The sequence below is a fragment of the Drosophila kikkawai genome, chromosome 2L, assembly GCF_030179895.1.
Source record: "Drosophila kikkawai strain 14028-0561.14 chromosome 2L, DkikHiC1v2, whole genome shotgun sequence".
In the NCBI taxonomy this organism is placed as follows: domain Eukaryota; kingdom Metazoa; phylum Arthropoda; class Insecta; order Diptera; family Drosophilidae; genus Drosophila; species Drosophila kikkawai.
Window position 1 is genome coordinate 6,155,886 of NC_091728.1, and position 18,727 is coordinate 6,174,612.

Here is an 18,727-nt window from a genome sequence, read left to right on the forward strand (position 1 = left end):
GCAATTGTGTGCGCTTCCGGTTTATGTGTTTCTCTCTTTTTGCTTTTCCTCCGCTCGGGTCAATTCGATTGTTTAAAGTGCAATTTTATGAAAGCGTTAACGGGGAATTACATTTTGTACACGTAATCCACCCCTTACCGCCCACTAAGCCGTCGCCGACCCACAAAATATATAGTTGTTGTTGATTTGTAGATTTGAAAATTTATTGGAGCAGAAAAAAGGACTATTTCACGGGAAATTTGTTAAGCTTACAGCTGGTCAGTAGTGGTGGAGTTAATTGGAAAATGTATGCATACAAGAAAGGAAATGTAGTTTCTTTCACCGAACAATGTGTGTTTGCCACGCCCACACACCCGTTACCCACAATGGATTCTTTAGCAGATCTGATAATTTGCACATTTTATAGTTAGTTGGATACAAACATTTGGGGACATTCGCTTTAATTGCTTTTTTCCCCTCCATTTTGCATAATTAGAATTTGATAAAATGTTTCAATGGCTTTTTCCCCAATTGCAACATATTCCCGCCCCATTCATGCCACGCCCATTGCATGCTGCCATGTTGCATGAACATGTGAGGGGGGGGTGTGTGCGTGTGTATGCGGTGACTTGCTGTGCAAATTCGATTTTAATAATTGGAATTTATCTCTGATCAAATTTCGTGGTTGCTGAAAATGTGTTCCATGCACGGAAAGAAAATAGAGAGATTAACGATTTAGTATTAAGATTGACGGATTATATATCCTAGCCTTGCAGTTGGTTGATTATATATCCTAGCAGGATCTACTTGCAGTCTAATCATGCTTAATATTGAGTTCTGTTAACAAACAGGTACTAAAAACATCCATTGGCCAAGCCAGATACAACTTAAAACTCATGCCATAATTTCCAGATTTAATATAAAACTTAACAGAATAACATTTTCCATTTTAATACTGCCTTTCTCCGTGTACTTTTCTACCCCAAAAAACTCCCCTCACCCCGCAAATGCCCAGTAAATTAAATTGGTTTTTAATAGGCCAACGATGCGTTTTTGCCCCAAAAACATCGATTGGCGTCGATTGATTTGGCAGTTAACAAACATTTCTGGTCTCTGCCTTGCCCCGCCCTGAAAAAAAACATCAAAAGTTTGCCAGGGAAATAATTCCCAGAATTTGCACATATTTGTAGCCAGCTATGTCAGCGCCTTGAAGAAAATTGCCTGGCAAGTGGAGCTTAGCTGTCGAAGGAGCTGATCGCATTTAGAGCTGACACCCACACATACACACCCACAAGTCATCTGCATTTCCCTGGCGCTGACTTTTCCGCATCGAATTGCCTGGGAAATTGTATTGACACTCATCGTCCTGGCTGCTCTGTTCAGCTCTGCTCCTTCGGGTTTCCTTTGCTCGTCCTATCTGCCTCTTTATTTGCTGATGCGACAAATTGACAGGCGAAATGGAATGGGTTGGCAGGCGAATTTGTTAATAATCTGGCATGTCTTATATGGATTGCAGGCAGCAGAACTAAGCGTGTTTCTGTCGGAGTTATTGGCGATGAATGCAATTAGTCCCATCTGTCAGGGAAACCTACTATTTAAAATGAAATTAAAATTTATGGAATACCAGAATTAAATTAAAAGGCAACGAATCTTGATACACATACTTTTCTATAGCATTTATTTATATGATTTTTTTGTATTCAAATTAAATGTTATACTTAAATTCCTTTCCCATAAATTCCGTTTTCAGACACATACTTTAGTGCCCTGGAAGTACCCTTAATTAAATAATAAAATATGCTAGCAATGTTAGCTTTCAGAATCCTTTTTTTCATGACATTCTGCATATCGTTACACTTTTTTTTATTAACAAATATGTGTGTGTTTACGCTGTGGGACTTTTATAAATGATGATTCAATTAATAAATTCTCGTTGCAAACTAATTTGAGGCCCCAAAAGGAGTCCCTCGTTGCCCTTTCTTTCGCTTCTTTAAAACGAAATATGAAAAAGATGTTTATGTGCTGAAAATCCGCCAAAATCCGTGACAGCAACAATAAAGCTCGGCGGCGGCAAAATCTCGTGTGGTTGTTAAAAAATTTTCGCTTGGCGCGTTGCAATTGTGGAAAGCTGGGGAAAACCCGGGGAAAAAGCCGGCCCCATCCAGGGGGGGCCTGCGCATTCATTTTTTATGTTTATTGTCGCTTATCGTAGGACGCGGGGCAGGACAGGGGGCGTGTCATTAGAGTCTCGGCGCCAAGATGAAAAAGAGTAAACAGGGCTATGAAAAAACGTTAACAACTCTCTTGGGGGGACGAGAAACGCATTACACACACAATCTTTCAGCCGGTATCTGGGCGCGTGTTTGCAACTTTATTAGCCGTCTCCCTCGGCGGAGAGCGAGTGTGTGTGTGTGTGTGTGTATGTGTGAGGGTGTCCTGGCGTGTGTTTCCCCTGTCAAAGTTATGAAAACCATAGGGGACCTCCTCCACCTGGCATGCCATACTCCTACTCCAGGTCCTCTCTGAAAGGTAAAATTAGTCTGGGGCTTAGATTTCCACACACAGATATTTTACTCGCAATATTAGGTTGCCAAAGGAGCACATTCTAGGATGATTTAAATAACTCAACTCGCTGCAAACGGTTGAGCATAAAACTCATCTTTTTTTTAATGCAAAAATGTCTTTTGTTTAAAACAGAATCTTATAAAAATGTATGGTTGTAGGTACTCTTATAAAATTCTATTAAAAGATAACATTTAGTCGGAATTAATTAAAGTATATTGAATAAGATAATGATGTTATTTTACTATTCTTCCTTGAAAATAATATTTAAGCTTATATAAACTCTTATTCTCCCCTTGAATACCAATTCGTTGAAATAATTTTGACCACCTTTTATTACCAATTTCTGCGGCGCCTGCTGCTCTTAACCTTTCCCAAACAGACTTTCAATTACCCAGCAACTCGGCAACTCATTTGCGATGATAACTGCGGCCAAAGGCGGCGTAACGTGGTCATGCATAATTCCAAAGGGCCCCCCAAACTCCGTCAAGAGATATATTCCATTTTCGAGGCTAGAAGGAATTTTTCTTTAATATTTTTGCAAATGATTCCGGGAAATCTCGGAGCGTGCTAGCACCTCGCCGGGGTCATTTAAATGCAGATTGCAATGAGCAGTCTGTCCACTTGAGAGCCTGGCATTTGCATAATGGCGGCGACACATTGCACCGGAACCGGAAACGGAAACCCGAACCCATAGTCGAGCCCAAGCCCGAGTCCGAGGTCAGGCTTGCTATCCGCCACCCTCGCAACGTAACAGCAGGGACGAAGTGGCAAATCGTGGCAGTTGCAGGTGCTTGGTTCGTGTTTATGACTCCTTGAGATTTCCCGGGGTGTCGTCGTAGCTGTCGTCGCTGTCGTTGCCAAGCGGAAGCATCCCTGCGTCTTCACAGAAGCATTCCTCGCAGCCGATGGCCATGGGGCAGTTTGGAGGGCCGCTGCAAAGATGGACGGTTCTCATTTGAATGCAATTGCCATAAATATGCACTGGACGCACATTTTAATACCTACTTAAGGGTTGTAATAAGGGCTATAAAAATGAATTGAGAAGAAATATCAGACAAATAACTTTTTGTAATGCAACGTATTCATAATGAAAGCCTTAAAAAAACCAGGATAGAGAAACCTAGCTTTCTCTTGGCCAGGGCTTTAATTATTTCAATAAAATTGGTACACATTTTTTAGTACAAAACATGTTTACAATTTAATTTTTATCATACATACCAAACATTTTTTCTCTCCACGCAAAGTTCAATTTTGGGAATTTTCCAAAAATATTTTTACCTTGTCCATGGCCCTGGTGGCCCCTTTGCCTCTGTTGGTGGGATGTTTATGTTGCCACAATGTGAGGCACGCATAGAGCTCTTCGACCCCAACAACCAAACACAACAAACAGCCACACACACACAATGGAAGGTGCAGCTGTGACTTTGGGTGGGGCAATAAGGGCAGTTCCAGGCCGATCAGGGAAGGGAGGGAGTGGTGTCAACTGTTGTCAGTTAGTGTGGGGTGAAAAAGAGCTCGACAGCAGCTGGAGCCACCTCATGGAGCACTTGTAAAAATGTTCTAGATTTGTTTCTATTTTTTTCAGAAATATTTGAGGTGTTTTTTTATGGAAAACTAAAGGAATATTCATTTAGTTTTCAGTTAAGACAGAAGTTAAAGGTTAAGTTTGATATTATATCTATTTTTAAGGATGCATATTATTTTATATATTTTTTATGAAGAGTAGATGATATATTTAAGCCTTAAAATATAATGAATAAATTAAGTTTTTCAAAATATTATATCAGAAATTTTTACCTTCGAATATTATGAGTAAATTATAAATTTGTAATGCATTTCATAGTTTTAATATTCTTAAACTAAAAAAATAATTTAAAAAAAAATCTGCTAAATAGTAAAAAATGCTTAAAGTCTTTGTAAAAATTAAATCTCTATGAAATGTATTCTTTTACATTTTTTCTGTAGTGTTAAAATCGTTTCCGACTGAGCTTTTGTTGCTGGTGTGGCATAAATATCGTTGCGGTTGCACGTGAAAATTGCATTTGGCCAGCATTTGGCTGCTGTTCGGATAGTTCCACTCGAAGTGGAGTGTTTTTGGGGGGTGTACGGTGTGTGTAGAGTTTGGGTTGTGAGGTGTGTGTGTGTGTGTGTGGGTGCGCCCTTAACACGCTGTGCAAATTGTGGACTTAAATGTTTATAACGCACCACCAACCTTCAGCATCACCTCCCACTCAGCCTCAGCTCTTCTCCAGCATTTTCGGCGTTTGTTTATTAAGCTTTTCTGGCGGGACTGGGCGGGGAAATAGAAAAGGCAAAAAAAAAAAAAGGTGTTGAATGCCACTTGCTGGGGCTGCTTTTTATTGCCATCGCCCATGGCCCATCTAAGTGCAGCAGCTGTAAAATAAATATATATTTTTATTTTATCCCCCCCTCAAGCCCTGGTCGTTTCTTTAGCTTTTATTTGTTGTAGTTTGGGCGGGGATATAAATTAAACGCATTAGAGTAGGAAACCACAGCGATTTTCCCTTACGTTTTTTTTTGTTCCCTCCTTCAGCATTAATTCGCTTTTTCAAACCGACAAAGGCACTTAATGCTGTCTCCCTTTCTACTTGGCTATTTTGCTCTCTTTCACTGGGTTCGCAATTGAAGCGTATACAAAATTTAAATAAGAAACAAATCGAAGTAATGGCCAAGACCCAGCATACCTACACCTCCCACTCCTTCGATTTCTAGGTAGCAAATACCAAATGCTCAAACGCTGTAAAAGGCATCGAGAAAAAAAAAGCGAAAAAGGAGAATCCTGCCCGATGCTCTTCACATAATGAAAAAATAAAGGAAACCGAAAATCCATTGAAATGAAATTCATTGAAGCATTTTCCGGGGCAAAAAATAAATGGTAAAGGGAATTAATGACACGATACTGTTGCTTATCAAACACGTTTTCACCTGTCGGAAAAACTGTTAAAATGCAATTTAAAAGTTATGGCAAACAAGGGTGTGAATTCAATAAAAAATTGTTAAAAAATAAAACAAAAATATATATCAATATAACAAGGCAATATAACTTTTAAATTGTATGAAAAAATAGGTTAAAATTGATTTTTAGGAAAAGTTAAAATTATATTAAAAAATGTAATTGTTTGCCATTGAAAAAATAAAAAAATTTACCAAATTTTCAATAAATATATTTAGTATATATTAAGCCCTCCCATCTTATCAATAGGATCAAAACTATTTACTTGTATTGCATTTGGTGTAAACCAATTTAATATAAAAATAGCTACAAAGTCTAGGGGAAATAAACCGACATTAATTTCGTTTTGGATCGAAGTGATTCAATATCGATGATAGCCCACGAGAGTCGTTCGCTCGGCTTCCATTTAAGCGAAGAAAGAGCTTAGGGCCAAGCTCTTAAATGGAATGACTAACCATCTTAATCACATCACACACACACAGATGGAAGACACCGAGGGATACGAGCAGCTGGCAGTCGGAGGAACTAAAACGCCGGCATTTCGGCAGCTGTCAGTTGTTTGCCACTAAACGCTTACAGCCAGCCAGCAAATAAAGCGGGAGTACGCGAAAAATGTGGAAATTTTATATAATCAAATGGCAGCCAAAAACGGTTTTGTGGCCAGGACGGACGGACGGACGGCTGACGGCTGACGGCGAACTTCTTACTCCAGCTCTTCCCAATGGCTCTATGGTTTTTCCGTACTTCAGCCCACCCATTGTTTGCCTTCGTTTTGTCTTGCACTTTGCATACAAAGTACCATTAACTACTGGCATCAGTTTTTCACACAACAGCAGCGGCAGTAGCAGCAGCACTTGATGGTTGGCGGTTTTTCCACAGATTTTCTTCGCTTTTGCTGGCCAGCTAAGTGAAAGGCAAAATAGCCAAGCCAAGTGCCAAGTGATTTGACCAGGAGTACTCCATTTGGTTTAAATGGTCTTTGGTTTACCTGATTTTTTTTTTAGGAATTTTAAGATAGTTTTAACTTTTACAGGTAATATTACTTTCAAGGGACTCTAAAATATGTTTAAAGTTGGGATAAGAACTCTTAAAATTTTTATTAAAATCGGTTATTAATATTATTTATATATAATTTCCAGGTATTGAATTTTCCAGTCATAATTCTTTCTAGTCATAATCTCTTATAATTCTCAGTTTCAACTGAGGTATCTTAAATTCTGTCTACTAGTCGGTGAAGTAATACTTTGAATAATTTTGGGGTTTCCATTTTAAGAGTGCTAGTATCATCCAATGTTGTCGTCTTTTCCGATTTGTTGTGGAAGAAACAAAAGTACACGACTAGTGCCGCTATGAGTAGTACTCCGAAGACGGAAAAGACTAATAGGCACAGCAATTTCAACCCCAATTGGCAGCAGCTGCAAAAGGTGAGAACAAAACTAGATTTACAAGTCATCAGTCTTGGGAAAATTAACTTACCAACAGAGACAACTTCCCAATAGCCGCAAACACATCTTTTTGTACAATCGATTTTTTCTTTGTATGTAAATTTTTGTTCAAAACTTTTTTAACGAGAATTATGACTGAAATCTCATTGGGATACTTGGCCATATGCTCGGGGGTAAAATGACATCAATTTCGGATTATTACTTTCACAAAACAATTCGAATACTTTGGCCATAAAAGTGATAACCACACCTCACCTCTCCGCCCCATTCCGTTAGCATATTTTGGCTTTCAAGCAAATTATATTTTATGCTATTTTCTTACGAAAATTCGTTCTTTTATTGCCCGGCAGTACGGGAACTTCGATTAACCTAAGCCAGGCATAAGGGTTGGCTTCTTTCTCCTCCCCTCTCTCTTTGAATTGTCGTCGAGGGCCGCCAGAAAATTTACAGAAATAAAATAAAATGGAAAGAAAAGAAAAAAGCAAGCACTCTCCAGGCAAAGAGAAATGTTCTTTCTGGCCGCATAATCGAAATGTATTTTGGCTTTTTATTGCACTGCCAAAGGTAAGTCTCTTTTGGCCAAGACAACGGGTGGGCGGCGTTGGCCGTGGAATGGCTGTCTGTGTGTGTGTGGGCCCAGGCTTTTGTGCGGGGCGATAACAACATTTTAACGCCTTATGGTCCATTTAGGTAAAAGTGCCGATTACGCTCAGCTTAACCAGAAATTATGACCTCTGAGCCGGCTGGTTCAGCGCTGAGGAACTTTAACTCGAGCCAGGTCGTTCCATATCCACCAATCCCGACCGATAAGGTTGCTAAGTTGCGGGTTTGAAGCTGATTAGGTAGCTGAAGAATTTGTGGAATTTTTCCTAACTAAATATACATTAAATAGCAATAAAATAAACTTAGATTTTGGATGTCACAACCAAGCAAGCGCAACATAAATTTTTTGTTTATTTTAAGTTGGAAAAACAAAACGTTTAATAACAAAGTGTTGTACTATTTTAAATTAAATATCTTGTTGATTATTCGCAATTTTTCATGGCAATAATACTATTAAAAAAAGTCAATTTAATCCTATTTCCATCCTATTGATTTAGAATCCATAGACCATCCACAAATATCCTTTATTAGTTTCGCTTTCATAGCTTCTGAAAACAAAAAGAGCTACAGCTTCATTCAGAGAGATCCGCAAGCTGCCGGGCAAACTTTAGCATCAATTACTCTGCTGGTCACGGATGTGCTTTATGTGGCAGCAACGAGGCGTATGCGCAATTTATTTGCATATGATGACCGGCATTGCGTAAAAATTAATGAAAGGCAATTAAAAGCATTCGTAGTGGCGGCCATTTAATAAAATGTAGGCCGAAATAACAAATAATAAAATGAGGCCCTTTCAAAAGTCATCATCATCCGCTTGGCTCTTAACTGTCAACGGCAAATAAATATTGTTGGAAATTTGCGAAATGCACAAAATATTGCCATTATAATCGAATGATTTCGTTTGTGTTACTTTTGTAATTTAATGCTATTTGTTAGAGACATATTTATGCCTATGAAAATTGAATTCAATTTCGTTTTATTCTGACTTATTTTGTGTTGTTCTGGGCAACGTTTTTGCTATGGCGTGTGTATGTTGTGTTTATTTTTGCTGAAAGTTAAATTGAATTTGCTTTTGGGTGTTTTGGATTTCTTTGCAATCAATTGCCATGACAAATGTTTCTAGTGTTGTTACTGTTGTCGCTTCTGCTTGCAGTTTGGCTTGGATTTGTCAAGACTTTTGTACTCTTTAGTGAAGGTTGCACGGGTTTTGGGTAGAATAAAAAAAATATTATTTTAAAGATGTGATTTTTAACAAAATTTGTAGATTTACGAACTTAAGGGAAAAGTTTAACTAAATGTATTTATGTATGAATTTCCCTAGAAAATATTTTAAAATATATTTAGATATCTTCTGATATTTATATCCCCAAACAAAGTTGAAATGTTAGATATTTTCTTATAATTCCTAAAGCTTATTTAAAGCTCATTTAAGAAATTATTGTTTAAGCTACAAAAATATAATTATTATTTTTATTTCTGAAATTCTACGGTTTGAACCTCTCCCATATCCAACCGACAGGATCACAGAGTAAACCGAAATTCGTTGTGAATCGTAATTGCTGTTGCCGACTTCAGTTTTTATCCCCGGAAAAAGGGGGGAAACGGTTGTCCGTGGACAACTGTGCGCTGCTGCGTTGGGTATCTTGTGCATTATTGCGATTTTACACGCTGCTGCACTCGAAAATGAAACGGACAATAAGCTGCAGTTGGTGGGCGTGGTGGGCATTCCGGGGATCCTGGCCATCCTTTGCCCGGCCATCATTGCCACTGTCCGCCGCTAAAAGCTTTTTGATTATGAAAAATGTTCGAAACATATGCTCCAAATGACTGCGAAGCGTGCGAAGAAAGTTCCGAGCTGCCCTCGTTCCCGTTCCCGTTCCCGCCTCCCCCGGCTTTTTGCAGTGCATCGGAGAAGTGGTCGTTGGGCGGACTATACCTAGGATATATATGTCCTACACGTACTCAAACATTGTGTAAGTAAGCATGTTTTATTTCGCTGCAGCTTTGTGCTCTTGTTTATTGTGGCTTTGCCACTGCCTTTTTTTTACAATAGTTGCCGCTCTGAGTGGACTTTGCTGGTGCGTTGTTAATGGTTGTGCCATTTTATTTAAAAATTAATAAAGTGGCCAAGCCAAGCCAAGCCAGTGCAAATTGCAAAACAAACTTCCGTCTGCCGTTTGTTCTTTGGATTGCAGTTAACTTTCAGCGAAGCGTTCTAGTTTCAAATGAGTTTTTAATAAATGTTCTGATTTATGGGTATTTGCACTGCATGGGAAAAAAGGAATGGGAAATGTATGAGTTGAAGAAAATTTAAGATTAAATTTAAATGTTTTTAAATACTTATTCATTAATAAGAAACGGTTCCCCCAAAGGAATATTAGTTTAAATGGGAAATTAAAATGGTATTTTATTCCAAACACATACAGATATTTTTTAGAAATATTTTGTATTCATTAGAAGATTTTTAGATACACCAAACCAGCATTAAATATTCCTTGTATCTTAAATATTCTTGAGCTGTTTTCCTTGAGTCGTCGACCACCCACACGGTCACCTCTAATGATTTCCAATGATTTCCCCCACATGCTGAGACCTCTGGTTGACAGACTGACTCATCAGCGAAACATTTCCCACTTAGTGGGCAATTAGGTAGCCGAGAGAGTATGAGAGCGATGGTGCTGGGAAAGATCATTGTAAATCAACGAAAGACACTTCCCGATGCGTTGGCCATCGCTCTATACTCTATGCATTTCCCCGAAGAGTGCATTAGCCTTTGTCTAGGCGGAGGACCAACTCGGAGATGTGTGTTCTATGGGGCACAGACACGTAACCGTAGATGCAGCACAATTACAAATAGACGCATGTTGCCGGAACGCACAAGATACAATTTTTTTTGTTAATTGTATTTTTAGCAGCCAACGCAGAGCAAAAAGAGATGGAAATAGTGGAGAGTAAAAAGGACGGGGGACCGAGCGATCGTTTTATGATATTTTTAAACGATATAAACGCTGCTGCTGCGCCGGCTGCTGGTGCTGCTGGTGCTGCTGCCTCCGCCGAGGAGTCAAGTGCACTGAGTGCTCCTCCGCTCTGCTCCGCATTGGCATCAAGCGATCAAGTGTCCGGGGGCAGCCAGTCGCCACAAACATCGGACCAAATGAAGCCATTAGCAGGCGCGGAGTTGTGGCCCAAATATAGACACGCACACCCTCATTTGGTCGGGAGTTCTTCTTGGCCCCAACTCTCTCGGTCTCACGTCTCCAGATCTCGAGTTTCACGGATCTCCCAGACCGTTGTCAATTCTTTTATTTGTGTCTAAATAATTTGTCTGTCTATTTTTTTGTTTCTACAGTAATTACTTCATTTTTTGATGCATTTTCAGAATTAATTTAACTTCAATTAATTAAAATTCAAATTATAAAATTCAATGTAACGTTTTTTTTCTATATTTTTACATTCATCGAGGTCAATTACTACTGTCATAGGCTTAGTACATGTGTCCCATTCGCATTTTCCACAAAATGTTGCAAAGTTCCAAGTGCCTTTATGGCTTGGGGATTCCCGTCACGATTTAGCATTTTTCATCAGCTCAGCGATTTTCATGTCACGTTTTCGCTGACAAAGTTTTGTCCTCCTTAACCTTTTCGCCTTTCCCTCAAAACTTGTGCTTATCCTGGGCGCGAAGTTTCCGCGTCTTCTGCGGCCATATAACTTTATATATATATGTATCTATATATACGTATTTATGTAGGTATAATTCCCGTATTTGGCAAGACCATTTTGCATGTAGTTTGTTTGTTCGCCTTTGCAAAGTTTGTCAGCTTGATGTTTAATTGTTATTTTGTGTCCCTCAACTTAAGGATGTCTGATTTCATTCCGGGCTTGTTCTCCGAAAGTTGTTTGCTGTCAGAAGGGCATAAGTTTGGCTCAGATTGAGCTCTGGCCCTTATGAGAGTTTAAAGTTGCCACAAAATTGTGTGTTTGGTTTTATATAATCCTTTGAGTTAAAGTTAAATATAGTCAGGAGTATAGGTTTAAAATATAGAATAAAATATATAATAAAACAAATATGACTTCAATGTTTAGGTGATATTTAATTTTGAATGAATGATTAATCTTTTCTGGTAACTATATAGCTATTTCCTGTAAACAAATATATGTTGTTTACGGAGAGATGCTTTTTGTTATGTTTTCCATTAGTTTTTGTATCAATTTCTATTTATGTTTGGGTGACAAATTGTTTATGATTATTTTTCTAATATTTTAAATATTAACATTAGAGACAATTTAATCGGATACCTTATGGCATCAAGGGTTAAAATATTTATTATATAAAATAATAAAATTATCCCCTTTTTGAAAAGTTTTCTTCTAACCGGATACATACAATTTCCTTGGGGTGTAACCAGCACATTAATATTTAAAGAATATTTGTTCTTAGAAATATGAATAATAAGCCCGTGTGTTCGTGTAAAATCCACGTTTTGTATCTGTTTCTTCATGGGGGTATCCGTAAATCCGTGTGTCTCTTGTTTAGTCATCTTACATTTTCATATTATTTCCCGTTTATGCGTGGGTGAGTGCTTAACTAGCAGCATCCCAACTGCACACACACACACAGAGCCAGTGAACCGCACACAGACACATTGGCACACTACTGAAATTTAGCTGTATCCACTTGCGAGCGATTTGAAAGCGTTATTTATTTGTGGCACAAGCGACCATATTTCAAATGCACACCGCACCACCGCAACACGCCGCACCACCGAGCACGCCAGCTCACAGATGCCGTCGCGTCACCGGCAAAGGCACCGCCATCGAAATCGCCATCGCATTCGCCATAGCCATCACCATCACCGCCATTGCCGAGTTGAAAAGTCGACAAAAATACACGCAGACAGGCACACACACACACACAGATACAAACTATACAGTCACACATCTAAGTATATAGTGGGGCAGGAAATTTTTAGGATATTTCAGTTGAACGAATAATGTATGCCCTGAAATAAATTTGAATTCACTAATTATTTTTAGCTTTACTTTTCTAATAAGCAAGGGAAAAGGCTGCTTAATAATATTTTTAAAATTACTTAGAATAATCGTTGACAAAATTATTTGAAATTCTTAATATTAAACTATGAATGTACTGTTAGCAGAGGAATACCTTTAGTATTTTAGTTTTCCAATTTATTAAAGAGGTATTTTTATTTTAGAAAATATTAAAATTGATTAGAAATTTACTTAAAATCTCAATATTTCTTCTTCTAATTTATGTTTTAATGTTACAAAAAAGAAAAACATAAACATAGCTTACATTTTATTCTCGTATTGATCTAAAATTTGTTGCAGTGCCTAAAAATTGTCAGATTAATTTTCTAAAAAATTCTTGACTGCATTTTCAAAGGGTACTCCATCCCTTAAAATTCTAGTTGCCGCAACTTTTTCGCACTCGTTTCTGTTTGTTGTTTTCCCATTGTTATATTTTTCCTTTTTTTAATATATATTTTTTTTTTACATGTTTTTGTTTTTACAACTTAACGTGTGTGTCGCACAAAGGTGCACTAACTGTGTGTGTCTCTCATATCACACGCTTGCAACGCTGCTGTTAGCTCTTGATATTTGGCTCAGACCGTGCCACGCCCCCCACTGACGCTGCCACCAGCCGCCCTTTTGCCCGACGTTGTTGTAGTAAATTTATGCGCTTTCATTTTATGAAAAACTTTTGCAATAATTTCTCAAAACGTTTTTGTGGTGAATTGAAATGGGAGAAAAACATTTTGCGGATGGCGACTAAAAACTTGAGAAAAACCTTGCACCCGCATACATACACACACACACATGTGTGAGTGGAAACTAATACTTTTGCAGGTCGAAGCTATTTCCTACACACATACAAAAGGTACTCGAAGAAAAACTGGAGGAAAATTAGGAATTTCGTATTATTTCTAGTAAAATATTTCAAATATTATTTAAACTAAAGCCTGCTTGTTTTTAATCCAATAAATAAAAACGAAACTATAAATAAAAAATAATATTTTCAACAAAAACCTGAAACCTTTTTCATATTTTTCTGAAACTTTTAATATAAATAAATTTCGTTTTTATTTTGGTTGTGCAAATTCCAAAATAGAATTTATGTCAACTATTTTGGTCTCTGTACACTTTAACACAAAATGTGTTTTTTTTTTTTTGTTTTGTGCATTCAGTGCCACGCCCTCCGGGAGTTAAACGCCTCTAGGCGAAATGACGTTTACTACGCCTGCCAGCGAAAAAGTTTTCGCATCTTTTGCCTGGGGTTTTTGGGGTGTGCGATAGCGCGAGATCAGGAATCAAGAGGGGGTAGAGTCGAGGTGGCTCTGGGTCTTGGCCAAACTTTAATGAAAAGTTTTGTTAAAAACTTTTGCGCGCTGGAAATTTCAACGCTTCAGTGGGCCAGGAAGCGGGCCTGGGGGTAGTCGCCGGCGGCAGCAGCAGCAGCGGCTGACATTAGATTGTTTTTAGCCGCGGCGGCTCCATTGCCAAAAGTCAGTTCCATTCGGTTTCAGCCAAAAAGGAAAACAACGCGGGGGAAACGGTATCAATTTTGTTATTGCAGTTGCCGGCACTTTCGACGTGCACTCTGAAATTATTTACCTGAATAAACATTTGGTATTTTAATTACGCATCTCTGGCGGGGAACTCGTGGGGTGGGGCAGGTGCTCCATAATTGAATTAACACACAATTTACGCTACATTGCGCAAACTTTGCCTGTCAGTGGCTCTCTCGGTCTCTCTCTCTCTGTCTCTCTTTTTCCCTGCCTTTTTCCCGATTTTCCTCTCTATTTCACTATGTACATACATATATTATGGGTGTGTGTGGGTAAGGTGTTTTCAGTTGTTTTCGGTTGGGTCAGGTGGTTCCAGGTGGCTCTGAAGCCTTGCCTCGTATTTCAGAATCCTTATGGAAGGGCTTCTTCTTCTGGGGGATTTTTTTTCTCACCTCTAAATTATGCCTTGGCAAGTTTTTGGTAAATCTTGAAAGTTGGTTAAAATATGTTGCTTCAAAGTTTACCCTCCGATTTTTTTTTATGGCTACTTAATTGTTGAAAGAGATTTTTGGCGAATGATTACTGCTTATTGATTGAAACTACGGGAATTTAGAAATTGATTTTCTAAAGTTTTGAATATGTGTGTATGTATTTTAATTATATTTTTTAATATTCTCAGTTATTTGTTGCCTCAACGGTCTCTTTAAGGGGTTTTCTTAACTCAATAATGTTGGTTAAACAGTTTATTTAATAGAGATAATGTATATTTAAATTACAAAGGTACATTTATTTAAGTAGCTATATGATCTGACTCACTAATTGGTATTTTGGAAGGAGCACATCGGGAAATCTGGCGATTTATGTTGATGGTTCAACAGATTGAAAATTGATATTGCTGCTGCTTTACCGGCTTCTGCATTTTTTTTGTTGGGCCTGATTTACGATTTGTATCTGCAGACTTTGCCTTACTTTGGGTTATTTTCTTTTTTGTGAAATGGCTCGTAAATACATCGAAAACGCCGCCACTTGAGTTCATTCATATCCCGTCCAGACATGGGTCCATGCAATAATACGAGATATATGTGCGATACACTTATAAAATGTAGAGAGAATGTATATTTAAAATTAATTATATCCAATGATTATTAATATTTTTGAAAATTTTTACAATGGAAGACTTGAGAAAGGTTTTTATAATTTATTTAGAATTTATATTATAGAAGAATAGAATAGATAAGCCCTGTAATAAACATTGTTTCCCGAAGGATTCCACATACAAGAAGCTAGTATTTTATGTATAAAATGAAGTAAGCATTGTATCAATATTTTATAATAATTTCGAGTGCATTTACTACTTTGTTTTTTTTCAGTGTATGTAGTGTACATTGCCTATAAGACCGAATTCCCCTTACATATGTACCCATGGGCATGTTGTACATGTGTCTGCTCGCCCGTCCTGACTTCCACGTAATTGTGAGCCCAGCATCCACGATGCACATGTGGCTGGCTCATCTCAGGCCTCTGGAAAGCAAATGTTAAAGTAAAGTAGGTAGACTGGGCCAAGTCCAGGTCTACTGCTCTTCTTGAGGAGTGTCTTACACGTGTAAGTCGTTACAGGAAAGAGCAGCAGGAGATGACAAACTTATGTATATATTTGTCCCAGGAAATGTAGACCTTATATATTTAAATTTATCTAAAACAATATTAAAATTGAATCTTTTACAATACTTACATAGTTGAGACTAACATTCAATATATTCAATTAACAGAAGAGTCTTTAATTTATAGCTTTAACAGCATTTTCACCACTCTTAGCAACACAATTGAAAACCAATAAATAGATTTTCACATGGCTTAAAATAAAGCTATTTAACTACTCCACTTTTCATGATAAACTTCGATTGCAGGAATAACAATTCGAATTTCTAAATCTTAAAGCTTTAACGCAGCTTATCTCTTGTCTTCGAATCGTAAATTCACTGAAAACGTTTGTCACGTTTCGCACATAAAAGGATTTCAATTTTCCAATGTGACAAAATGGCATTTGCATACGGCAGGGAACGTAGCAAATAAAATCAAATTTTATTTTGGACTAAAAAAAACTCTAAAGAAAGAGACAAGAATCCGAAAATGCTTTGGCTTTGGGCTTTTGTTTCTCGCCATTTTTATTAACCATAAAATAAATTAAATCAATTCGGGAATTTAATTGCCGTCGTAAAAAGAAATAACTTTCCAATGTCAAAGGGAAAGGCGAAACTTTCTCAGCAAGTAAAAGATTTCAAGTCGAATGAATATAAATGTGAAAAATTTGTTTTCCTTACTTAGAAAAATGAATATATAAAGACTTTAATTGTAATTGTTATGGATGGAACTCCTTTCGAACGATTTATTAAGTTGTAATTAGGAACCTGTAAATTACTAAAATAAGTGAAGTACATTTTTTCAGTAATTGTGAATGTAAAATTCACATTATTTACCTATTAATTATATATAAAGCTCTCCATTGTGGCTTCTGCATTTTAATTCTCCACAGATTTATGTTCTTGTTGATGCTGTTTAAATTAAATTAAAAGCTGCCTAGTCAAGAATTACATAATAAAAACGGTTTAATGTAAAGGTATTTTATATCGTAACTCCCTTATTGTTGTTACATTCAAGGCGCCTAGCCAATATTTTAATTTCCTGGCTATTTGTGGCCATTTGTGGCTGTTTATTTTACGACCATCAGTTGTCAAGTGCATTGCTTTCTATCCCCAAGAATCTAGAAATGTTTGCGATCATAAAATTTGTATACGAGTATGCGTTTTTATTGTCGATTCTTGAGGGAAAAGATGTATCTGAGCCAGTACTTGTATCTGTATCTGTATCTGTATATGAATAAGTGGCATGTCTGTCTGCATGTGTGGGTACTTCTTAACGAGATTTATTTGTAGACAACAGTTGGTGGCTATGTTTTTATGACACAACAGCCACAGAAATTCATCAAGCAAACGACAAGCTCCCTTCCATCCTGGGAGATACACAGATACCATAGAGTGTTGGGCCAGCCAAAAATACATTTCATATATATAAACGTGGCACAGAGACGTAACACCAAAGATGAGTAAAAAAAAGTACATACATTATCTACCAGAATCAGAATCAGAATCAAGAACGGTACCACAATCAAAAGAAGACAACGCAAAAAAATTAAATTGCATTTGTGTGTTCCAAATGGAGAGGCCATGTCCTTTTCCCCTCAGCTTTCTCCGACCTCCTTGATCCCGGCAGATGTATCTAAAGGATGCATCTATTATGCGTGTGCATCTGTGTGTTAGTTAAGCCCTACATTTGCACATTAAAAGGCGAACTGTGTTCGCATTTGGAGCGCTTTGTGCAGTTTGGCGCACAAAATTGCAAAGTTCCTAAGCCCTTAAAAGGTCTGTTTAAGAAAGCTCTCATATTTTTTTTTTGTGTGTGTCATGCCATGGTCCTGCGTCAGACAAAAGCCATGTACATAGACTTAAAATTTGGGATTTTATTTGGGACATGAAAAGCCCTTCCACCATGTTTTTGGGTCAGTTTTTATTTTTGACTTTGGTTTTCTATTAAGTTGAAGGCGTTAGGACTCCTTATGAGTTGAACTTATATACATTTATAATGAAACACATTTTAAAAACGTTTTACTAATTATTTTGTGTTTGCTTCAGAGAATATAATGAACTTTTCTAGGCTTTCTTTAAACTTTACAATATACCAATATTTTTCAAAAATTTTTAAAATTCCCCCGAGATTACATTACATTCCACCCTACATTTTGCTCCATTTTCGTTCATTACACAGAGCCGATGAAAACGCCCAAAAAAATGTTCAATTGATCTCCCATCCATGGGTGAAATCGATCTTCGGCGATCGGCCAATGTATATTCCCCAACAAATAGAAAACCATTAACAAAGACCAGAACTGTTTGCTCGTATCTTCCACTTGGCTGCTGGAAAGCTGCCAAGTTGTGTGTACATATATGCTATATAGAAAGTAATTAAGCAATTTTAACTCGTTTTGACATTTCCAAAAATATGTCAACGAGTTGAGAGAGAGAGTGCGAAAAACATAAAAAAATCCGCACCAAAGAAATGGCAAGCCGATGCCGAGCAATGGCATTTGCCGGGTTCCCAGTGGCCAGTTGCCAGCTGCCAGTTGCCAGGAGGTGCCTCTTCTTTTTCGGCTTACCCAAAAATACATAAGTTCAATTGCCAAAAAGCCGAAACGTAATGGCAGAATGTGTGTTTATTTTTATGCCGGCAGAGATGCCATCTAGCCAGCAGCAGCAGCAGTTCGACGATCGGGCGGCCTTCCGTGTGGCTGTATATAGGGAATATAGCCAGGTCTAAGTTTAGCCAATGCCCGATCTCGGCGAGCGTTATGCGCCTGCGCTAGCGGCGATCTTTTTGAATCATCGGATCATCATCGCCGAGCAGAGACAACTATGTACCAGAGCAAAGCCAACTATGTACCCAGGCTACATGGCCTTATATATGGAGGCAAGGCAAGAAGACGAGACAAAGCTATAAATATGTATATAACGAAAGTTCCTCAATCCGATCCGGTACAGCCAAGCAGCTTGTACCGCCAGTGAAAAATACGAGAAAATAAG

General features: G+C 37.8%; 1 protein-coding gene across 1 annotated transcript; it reads right to left on the reverse strand.

The window, feature by feature from the left end:
* Positions 1-6,583: 6,583 nt before the first annotated feature.
* On the reverse strand, positions 6,584-7,153 carry LOC108074521 (protein midgut expression 1). Its single transcript, XM_017166599.3, has 2 exons — positions 6,995-7,153; positions 6,584-6,933 (listed from the first exon to the last, which is right to left on the reverse strand). Exons 1-2 carry the CDS (start codon positions 7,027-7,029, stop codon positions 6,729-6,731), a joined length of 240 nt encoding a protein of 79 aa, XP_017022088.1. The 5' UTR covers positions 7,030-7,153; the 3' UTR covers positions 6,584-6,728.
* Between the last annotated feature and the right edge of the window lie 11,574 nt (positions 7,154-18,727).

What these genes read in the sequence shown, in the direction of transcription:
- LOC108074521 (XM_017166599.3), bottom strand. Translation starts at nt 7,029, where the DNA reads ATGTGTTTGCGGCTATTGGGAAGTTGTCTCTGTTG. An exon ending in TTGGGAAGTTGTCTCTGTTG is followed by an intron (nt 6,934 to 6,994) that starts GTAAGTTAATTT and finishes CACCTTTTGCAG; the next exon opens with CTGCTGCCAATTGGGGTTGA.